Below are 9,913 nucleotides of genomic sequence, written 5' to 3' on the forward strand. Positions count from 1 at the left end.
GCAAGCAATTCTTAAATAGGAGAGAGTAGAGGCGGTGGGAGAGTGTCCTTATTTGGCTAGAAGTCTAATTTGCATTGGAAAAAGAAACAGTGATGAGGTGGAAAATTTAACTTAATTTAAATAAAATGATAATTTTATTTAAATATTGTGCTGATGTGAAAAATTGTGGGAGCTTCAAAAGTTTCGGTTTTATATATATATATATAGATAATAATAATAATAATAATAATAATAATAATATAGAAAATAAAATATTGTTTTTAATTTTATTTTTATTTTTAAAATATTGTGTTGTGCTGATGTGGAAAATTATGGTATCAGCAGAGGTTTCGGTTTTATATATATAGATTATTTTTAAAATATTGTGTTATGCTAATGTGGAAAATTGATATTGTGTTGTACTAATATGGAAAATTATGGTATCAGCAGAGGCTTCGGTTTTATATATATATATATATATATATATATATAGGAGGAAGTTGAAGTCTTTTTGATTCAAGCTTGGCTCATATGGAATAGGCGCAACAACATTATTCTTGGTGGCAAATTCATTGATCCAGGGACTATTAATCAGAGGGCAGCAGAGTATTTAGAAGAGTACAAACATGCTCAATAGCAACTTTATGCAGAACCGATTATGCAGAACAGTAGGACAGTTTGGAAACCACCTCCAGAATCGGCTTTTAAGCTGAACTTTGATGCAGCAATTTTTTCTGAGTTGAACAGAATTGGTGTTGGGGTTATAATCCATAACTACAAGGGCGAAGTCATGGCAGCCATGTCCGCAAGAAGGCCAGCAGTACATAGTTGTGAGGAAGGTGAGCTGTTAGCATGTCGAAAGGCTGTTGAATTTGCTATTGACGCAGGTTTTTCCAGGTTGGTTCTTGAGGGAGGCAATGTTAATGTAATGCAAGCTATTTCATCGCAAGAAGCCAACATATCTCTGCTGGGGACTGTTGTGGAAGATATTAAACATCTTATTAGGGGCCTGCAGTGGGTATCTATTTCTCATACAAGGCGTAGTGGTAATAAGGTGGCTCATGTGTTAGTGCAACATGCTAGAACTAGTATTGAGGATTTGTATTGGATAGAGGATTCCCCTCCTCCAGTCATTGAACAATTATATCACGATGCTTGCCTTTTATAAATGAATGAATGCCGTATCCCTTTCAAAAAAATATATACTCTAATTAAAAATTAAAAATAATAAATTTTAATTCTGAAGCCTATATGTATTCGTAACCTTTATTTTTTATTCGCTCCTGAAAGCAAGTACCAGTACTGTACAATATGCCACCGGCCAAGAAGGGCAAAGGAGCGAAGGCCAATTCTAACTCCAACTCGGCCGGGCCAACTCAGTCGTCGTCCTCCTCCGTAAAACCCCCCAACCACAATTTTCCATCCTGTATTCGGTCAATCCCTCCGTCCTCTGTGGCCATCACCATCCACGCCAAGCCTGGCTCCAAATCCTCGTCCATCACAGGTCCCGCCATTATTATATATACACATATACATACACATTATTGTATTTTGGATCTGTGTTGATACTTTGATTTTTTTTTTTTTTTTCCTGTTTTGGATGAATATGAAATGTAGATATCAGTGATGAGGCAGTGGGAGTGCAAATTGACGCGCCGGCAAGAGACGGAGAAGCTAACGCCGCCCTTCTCGATTTCATTAGCTCCGTCAGTCTTTCTTTCTTCTTCTTCTCCTTCTTTTGTTTTATTTATTTTTCAGTAATAGGTTTCAATTTTATCTCTAGGATATTAATAAGTGTTTAATTTGAAAAAAAAAAAAATGTTGGGATCAGAAGTTTCAGAAATTTAAGATGGCTATTTATCATTAAAGTTAGAGGAGAGTTGCTGAATGCTAAGAATTGCTTCTAGAAACCGTTATTAGTTTTACATTTTTTTGGTAAGAAAAACATGACTTTACCATGTTACTTGCAAATTAGTACTTGCTAACTCGACAAGGCAATAAGTTTCAAAAATTTTAATCCCATGATTTTATAGTATGTGAGAGGTGCGCTAAGGGTTTGTCATTAAGCAGAGACATCCAAGATTTAAATTTCCCCTCTCCCAACTTTCAAATTATCAAAAAAGGTTTGTCATTGAAGAGGAACATTATCAAAGTTATGCTCCAAGGAAGATGAGTCCAAACTTTAGATTATTTGTCAAGCAACTAAGATTTGGTCATTGGTAAATAATATAACGTAGCTTGAGAGTTAGGAACAAAGGTTCTACGAGTAGTTTAAAAGGCCAGAGTAATTTGAATCAATTGAATGAAGTTGAAATGACATCCATTGAGATAGAGGAGACAACTCTTGTTGGAGTGAATGAGAATTTTTGGAACAAGTAGTTCAGATAAAGAGCTTCCATGTTCATGACAAGACCATTGTGACTGATACCTTTCTTTACTTCATAAAAAAAAAAAAAAACAAAATAAAAATAAAAACATAGATGATATCTTTTAGCTCCTACATAATTAATGTTTCTTTTTTTCTAGAAAATCTGATGAGGTGTTTGTATGTGGAGTAGGGTAGGTTGGAAAATTATGATGTAGAATATTAAAGAATTCAGCACTAAATTAGATTTCTTGATGAGATTCCATGTAGCTCAATTGGCACTTTCTAGTGGGTCCACAACCTCACCCTCTGTCCTATTATTATGGGAGGAAGAAATAACATTTGAGCAACCTCTATAGGAGGTTTAAATACAGTTCTCCCATTCTTTCTCACTGGGGTATGAAATTGCAGTTGAGAACCCTCCCAATTGTCTACTTGGAACTATGAATTCCTATCTTGTGATTGGGACCATTTCCCCTTTATATTTTGCTCCTGAGATTGGCCTTTATCCAACTCATGAGCATCTGCAATCCCAGCCAATGTGGATTTTGTTTTTGATATACCAAACTGTCTCTATAGAAATTCCACCAGACTTCTATGCAGAGCATTACAATCAGAGACTAAATCAGCAGGCTCTAGAGTCTAGACTTTCTTGCATAGGCCTGTTTTCCATCTGCAAAAGCATCCCTTTCACCATCCAAATGCTCAGCCATCTTAGATATCCCTTCTGGCCCATAGAGGTCAATATCATCCAGAGATTTATCATCCCCCTAACATGAAAATAAATAAATTAGGCCTCCACTTTAGTATCTTGAATCAGATCATTCTTCAATCCTTCACATATTTAATGAGTCTCAGGCAACTCGGACTTCTAGCATAGCTTCGGAGCCCATTACTACTCCATACCTTGAAGAACATCCAGATTTACCTTTTTCTCTTCCCTAGACTTCCTCATGGATGAAGAAATCCAGGCAAAAGATTAAAGAAACACTAATTGAATAATTACGGATGAGAATTGGATCAAAAATCACTGAAATCACAAGAAGTTCAAGTGTGCATGATAGCATCCTAGATGCACCTAGAGTCCTAACTAACTAACTGCCGATCTGATACTATACTCATAGTCAGGACTCCCTATTTTAGCTTCTAGAATCTATTTCTTATTTTCGGAGTTCAAGATAATCACCATTCCACAAATTAGTCTTTCTCCAAAAAACAAAAAAAGAAAACCTCCTCCAAAAAAAAAAACCTCTCTTGCTCTCTCTCTCTGGAAACTTCTTAAACTGGTCTAGTCTCTTTACTTATTTTTCACCGTCATCCATACGTAGAAAATTACATTGCTGGGCTAGATTCCAAAGTGGCTTCAAGGAAAAAAGGGGATCTACTCAATGATTAGAAATCTAGCTACAGTACAAGGAAATTTGAATTGATCTTGCTATGGGCAACATGCAGTCATATCAGGAGGCATTTGTGTCCAAATGTTGGTGCAATGCAAGTGTACTAGTATCCTAGTGTTTAGTGAGTGAGGTTATAAGAGCAATCTCGATGTAAGTTTGGCATAGTGGTGTTTGGAAGTGTAGATTGTGGATGGGTGTCATTTTTAGAGTGAGACTAAGTGAGTGAATAAAGTATCCAGAGCATACTTGTGTGAGATTGTATTTGGTGCATGTGATATTAAATGAGTCTTGTGATGTATATATCATTCTAATATTGGTTGACTGTGAGTAAGTGCTGTATGTGTGTTTGTATCCCTATGATGTGTTCTTAAATAGGAGTTCTTTTGTTGCTATTTTTTGGGCTTCCATGGGCATGCGCAAATTGTGATGTGCAAAGTTTAAACTTTAAAGTGCCTAAATTTTTAATTTTAATTTTATTTTTAATTAAATTTTTTTTTTTTCTGAAATGTTGTCAAAAGCTTTACTTGATGTTCTTCTGTGGAATTCTTTTTTTGTTTTGTTTTGTTATTTTGATAAAATGACTTGACTTCTCAGTTTAGCTTGCATAGTTGAAGTGGAATGATGTTATATACAAAGAAACTTCCTAAGTCTTTGTTCTTCTTGAATAACAGGTTTTAGGGGTGAAAAGAAGGCAAGTATCTGTAGGTTCTGGTTCAAAATCAAGAGACAAGGTTGTGATTGTTGAGGAGGTAACTTTACAAAGTGTTTTTGATGCTTTAGAAAAAGTTTCAAAATCCGTGTTGGAGAAATGAGATAGGTGAGAGGTGATTTCTGTCTGTGAACCTGTCCTTGACGACCTTAACAAGTGACACCTAGCAAAGTGAAGCTGGATTTGAAGATCATTTATCTGCCGTCCATTCTGAATTATTTCCAACATTGCTTATGAAAACCAGGATCAGTTGTCATATTTTACCTCCTAAGGTACATTTTGTTTGACCAAAGTTGTAATTACAACAGCTACATTTAGTTTTCTTTGAATTTTTGTTTGTAAATAATGGTTTTGAGTTTTGACACTACACTTCAAGTTGCTGCTCTTTTATCAGATATTTTCACTTTGTCATCTCTTATGTATTTGGATAATGTATTTCTTGTATGATTAACCTTTTGTTTAGGAGAGAAGAAAGGAAAGAAATGGAATAGAAATTTGAAAAAAAAAAAAAAAAAAAAAAAAATTTCTGTGTATCCATTTGGTTAGAAGTTTTGTTGGAAGGAGTGGGCTAGGGGAACATTCATTCCATTCCTTAAAATATCAATTTTTTGTTTCATCCAAATCAGACAGAACGAATGGGAATGGAATAAATTTAATGATTAGTTTTGGTGAAATTCTTAATTTGCCGGTTAGAAATGTTCAAGTTCGACTTGAAGCCCTTTGTTTTACATCTTACACTTTGCCTTATAGTTGGCATCTCTCTTCAGAAAGCTTCATTCTTTGTAGCTAAGGGCTTCTCCTTCTGTAATACATTCCAAGTTGCAGAGAGGATTAGTAGGATTTTGTTGTAGCCTAGAGGAAAACCCACTTCTAATTGTGGGATGAAAGCAAACGTCAAGGGCTAAAAGTCTTTCTTGATTGTTTCCACTTATTCCTCGTTGAATTACCAAATAGCTTTCACTTGAATGCTTAAAAACAAATTAATAAAAAGTATATTAATTTTGTTTCATTGATTTTCAGATTTCTGACCTCACCTCACTTTAGGATTGTTTTTGCTTTACTTTTCCGTGTTCAAGCCAATTTGGATCCCTTGCATTTTTTTTTTCCCTTTAAATTGTTTTGGCTAAGCTTTCTTTGTAATCGCTCATCAACCCTATCCTTGACTCTTGTACTTCTTTGATTAGGCAATAGTCACCGGACGAAGAATTAATGGGTATTCCCCTTTTTTTTTTCCCTCTAAGCTTACTTTCGGTGCTCAAACTTGATGGATACATTTGTATCCGTATATTTAGGCCAAGATTTCAATCCATGACCTAATTATACTTCTTTTTTTTAATAATAATCATGACCTAATTATACTTAATACGTTTTGTTTGCCAATGCTTTGAAATTACCAGGAACGTGTCATCTATCAACTTGATGAGTTTGACCACCAAATTAAAAGTATCTGTTCCCGTACATATTAACGTATGCATTTCTATCTTGACTAACAAATAGTGACTTGATTAGTTAAAGGAAAAGACTAATCAAGCAAAATGCCAAAGACTTTAAGGTTTTAGGTTTTAGTGAAGCTTACTACAACATTTTCTAGTCTTGACAGTTGACACCCATATGTGCAATTGACTTTAATCCGTCCTTTCCATGGTAATTAAGCTATGTTGATTCTCTTAGGACTTTCCCCTTATGGCTAGCTACTGAAGAGCGCGTTTTGTATTACTGTAATTTTCAAAAACAGAACCTTTTCTTAGGGAAAATTTGTCCTGAGAAAATGGGGACATGAACCGCTTTGTCGGACTTCCATGTACCATGATATACTTTCCAATTTCCATGCCACTAAGAAGACTCACAATGATGTCCACCATTGACTACAGAGAAAAAAAAAAAAACAGGAAGTTGAAGTTTCTTGTCCATTTCATTTATTATATAAACTTCGACTCAGAAAAATGAGTAACACCATTGTTAGCATATGTAAGAAGTCCCTATTCTAATGGCATTAAAGCTTTATTTGTTTCTCTTGTTTCTCCATCTATTTTCCATAACAAAAGCTCAATCCCCCCAACAATCAAACATTACCACTGGCTCCACCATTTACACAAACTCCACCCCAAATTTCTGGCCTTCTCCTTCTGGCTATTTTGCATTTGGGTTTTACCCTAGTGGCAATGGCTTCAAGGTTGGCATTTGGCTCGTGGGCAGCCCCAAAAACACAATAGTGTGGATGTCACGTCAGAATGATACAGTGCTCTCACCTGGTGCAGCTCTTCTCTTTTCTACAGATGGTAGACTCCGCCTCCATAGCTCCACTGGACAAGTTGAATCAATTGCTAAAACAAATCAAAAGGCTTCAGTTGCTTCCATGCTTGATTCTGGTAACTTTGTTTTGTATGACTCTAGTTGGAACATCATTTGGGCTAGCTTTGATTATCCGAGCAATACCCTTTTGGTCGGACAAAAGCTAGGTCAAGAACGAGTTTTGTATTCTAGCATCTCCGAAGCAGATAGCTCAATTGGAAGCTTCGAGCTATGTATGCAAAGTGATGGAAACCTCAATGCTTATCCAATAAGAAGTATTTTTGATGGAAGATATGTGTATTGGTCATCAAATAACCCACATGCTGAAAGAAACTCGTCCTTGAATCTAGCAGCTGACAGCCGCATCTACCTTTCCAATTCCATTGGGTTAAGCATACTGAATTTAACAGAAGGTGGATATCCTATTGATGCTAAAGCCCTGTATCGGGTAACGTTTGACGTGGACAGCATTTTGAGACTTTACCAGCATCAAATGGGGCTTAAAGGCAGCTCAAACTCTTCAATCTTGTGGACGACAATCCATGAAGAAGATCGTTGCAGGGTTAAAGGGATTTGCGGGCCAAACAGCATTTGCACCATCAATGATGCAGATCTTTCTTGCATCTGTCTCCCAGGTTTTGACTTTGTGGATTCTGAAAATCCTAATATTGGCTGCAAGTTAAACTTCACGATCATAGAAGATTGCTTTGGAAACAAGGGTAACGCGGATTATACTATTTTCCCTCTCCCAAACACTCTATGGGAACCTAGCGAGTATGATATACTGTCAAAATCGAGTGAAGAAGCATGTTCCAAAGATTGTTTGGAGGACTGTAATTGTGTGGTGGCAAAATTCAGAGACCAAATGTGCATCAAGCAAAAGCTTCCACTTAGATTTCTGAGGAGGAATAGTAGTGATCCAACTAAAGCATTGGTGAAGATTAGAAATGAAAGTTTGCCAAATGACTTGCCCACAGACACAAATGTTGTCATCACAAAGAAGCTAGGGAAGAAACTTGGAGTTGTTGGTGTAGTTCTCATCACCTTCTCTATAATTTTTTTTCTGTTGTCCAGTTATCTTATTTTTTCACGTCAGATTTGGAGCTCTAAGATCAATACAAGGCAAGCTAGTAGTCCACCTGATGTTGTTGAAGAAATAAGTTTGAGATCATTTACCTATGATCAACTAGTAATAGCCACAGATAATTTCAAGGAAGAGATTGGTAGGGGAGCATCTGCGAAGGTTTATAAAGGCACCCTGGCAATGAATGGTGGACGAGAAATTGCAGTTAAGTGGCTATTGAATATGGTAGAAGGAGAACCAGAGTTCCGAAATGAAATGAAGATAATAGGAAGGACTCACCACAAGAATTTAGTGCACTTGATCGGCTTTTGCAGTGAAGGATCAAGCAGGCTCCTTGTGTATGAATTCATGAAAAATGGCTCATTGGGAAGCCTTCTCTTCAATGCCAGGGAACGTCCTAGTTGGAATGAGAGAATGAGAATTTCACTAGAGATAGCAAGGGGGATTCACTATCTCCATGAAGAGTGTCAGACCCGGATCATCCATTGTGACATTAAGCCACAGAATATACTCATGGATGAATCTTGGTCAGCCAAAATATCAGATTTTGGACTATCCAAACTATTGAAAACAGATCAAACAAGGACATACACCATGGCAAGGGGAACAAGAGGCTATGTAGCTCCTGAGTGGTACAAGAGCAATTCTGCAATCACAGTAAAAGCTGACATCTACAGCTTCGGGGTACTGTTATTCGAAATCATTTGCTGCAGAAAGAACATGGTTTTATCAGCCCCAGAGGAAGAAATAGTACTAATGGATTGGATTGATAGATGCTATGTGTCTGGAGAGCTTAGAAAAGTGGTGGGAGAAGAAGTGGTGGACATGGAGGAACTAGAAAAGATGGTGAAAGTGGGACTTCGGTGTGCGCAGACTGAACCAGATCAGCGCCCCTCGATGAAGTCTCTGATTTTGATGCTAGAAGGAACCATCGTGACACAACCACCTCCTCCACTATGTTCCGATGCTAGTGTCTAACTCATACTCCTATGCTACAAGAATTCCGCTGTGACCTATATTGTTGCTCATCAATGAAATAAATCAACACATCACGTTGACTTGAATAATTAATTCCATTTCTGCATACTTGTCATTCAAGTTTTCTATTGATTCAAAAATATATTAGTAAACCACTAAGTACTGTTATTTATACAGCTTAATTGTAAAGATCTTATTTTTGTCTCTTCAAAGATGAGTAAATATGAAGGGTGATGCTGACAAAGCCTTTATTAGGTTCAACCTTGTCTTGTTAATGAGTACAGTGCAATGATACAAGTAAATGGATTTTAAACTCATAAAAAAAAAAGAAAAAAAAGAAAAAAAAAAGGGTAAATGGATTTTAAAAGGATTTCAGGAAACTATTCTTTGTATTAGACAATGAAACACCCAACCAGACCTAAACTAATTGACTTCTCTGTTGCACGATGAACTTAATTTTTTTGACTTTTGGCTGGGCAATAGAAAAATGATGAATCAAGAAAATCCCATCGTCCAAAGGCCTATCCCATCGTCCAAAGAGGCCTTTGGACGATGGAAGAGCCATAAAGGTGCATTAAATATGTTTTCTGTTACTAAACAGACGAATAAATCAAGTATGACCGTTGGACGGATATTGAAAACACCACAATAAACCACCAAAAGCGTTACCAAGCCATTAAGGCTACCATTGAAGACCTCCAACGGCTACAAAAGCAAGCAACTATATAACTACATTAGACCTCAAACAAAGGTACAAAAATATAAGATACGATACTCTCAATATTTATCCTTATACTCTCTAAGATATTTGACTTTGTCATTAGAGGCTCATTAGCTAGCACCGCGCCGATGACCTTTTTGAGAGGAACACTACTTCTAAGCTTGTGCAGGAATCAAGATTCAATTGGTCATACTCTGTCTAGACAAACCAATCGACTGACAAATTTGGCTTCATTAGTTTGGTGCCGTCTATGGGGAACAATCTTTCGAACTCTAGTTTGAAAACGTAGCTCTACCATTCTCAATATCCAGATGGAATTCAATGTAACACAAGATGCCGCGGCATTGGCCTTGTAGATCCAAACACTCAAGGCCAATATAGAAGAACT

At 36.7% G+C, this 9,913-nt stretch overlaps 3 protein-coding genes across 3 annotated transcripts; all 3 read left to right on the forward strand.

Annotated features, from left to right (window-relative positions):
- The first annotated feature begins 637 nt into the window (after positions 1–637).
- Positions 638–1,147, forward strand: LOC115950102. The gene has a single exon (XM_031067351.1). The coding sequence runs from the start codon at positions 638–640 to the stop codon at positions 1,145–1,147; it is 510 nt and encodes a 169-aa protein (XP_030923211.1).
- A 78-nt stretch (positions 1,148–1,225) lies between these two features.
- Positions 1,226–4,861, forward strand: LOC115993989 (UPF0235 protein C15orf40 homolog). Its single transcript, XM_031117991.1, has 3 exons — positions 1,226–1,483; positions 1,597–1,685; positions 4,413–4,861. The coding sequence occupies exons 1-3, from the start codon at positions 1,291–1,293 to the stop codon at positions 4,551–4,553; spliced, it is 423 nt and encodes a 140-aa protein (XP_030973851.1). The 5' UTR covers positions 1,226–1,290; the 3' UTR covers positions 4,554–4,861.
- Positions 4,862–6,437: 1,576 nt separating this feature from the next.
- Positions 6,438–8,890, forward strand: LOC115950103 (G-type lectin S-receptor-like serine/threonine-protein kinase LECRK4). Its single transcript, XM_031067352.1, has one exon. It carries the CDS (start codon positions 6,438–6,440, stop codon positions 8,802–8,804), a length of 2,367 nt encoding a protein of 788 aa, XP_030923212.1. The 3' UTR covers positions 8,805–8,890.
- Positions 8,891–9,913: the final 1,023 nt, after the last annotated feature.

This window comes from Quercus lobata, chromosome 6 (genome assembly GCF_001633185.2).
Source record: "Quercus lobata isolate SW786 chromosome 6, ValleyOak3.0 Primary Assembly, whole genome shotgun sequence".
In the NCBI taxonomy this organism is placed as follows: Eukaryota; Viridiplantae; Streptophyta; class Magnoliopsida; order Fagales; family Fagaceae; genus Quercus; species Quercus lobata.

Bases quoted from the DNA above. Each gene is read 5' to 3' on its own strand.
- LOC115950102 (XM_031067351.1), top strand. From the start codon at position 638: ATGCAGAACAGTAGGACAGTTTGGAAACCACCTCCAGAATCGGCTTTT.
- LOC115993989 (XM_031117991.1), top strand. From the start codon at position 1,291: ATGCCACCGGCCAAGAAGGGCAAAGGAGCGAAGGCCAATTCTAACTCC. The intron at 1,484-1,596 runs GTCCCGCCATTA...TATGAAATGTAG, and splicing joins CAAATCCTCGTCCATCACAG to ATATCAGTGATGAGGCAGTG. The intron at 1,686-4,412 runs GTCAGTCTTTCT...CTTGAATAACAG, and splicing joins TTCTCGATTTCATTAGCTCC to GTTTTAGGGGTGAAAAGAAG.
- LOC115950103 (XM_031067352.1), top strand. From the start codon at position 6,438: ATGGCATTAAAGCTTTATTTGTTTCTCTTGTTTCTCCATCTATTTTCC.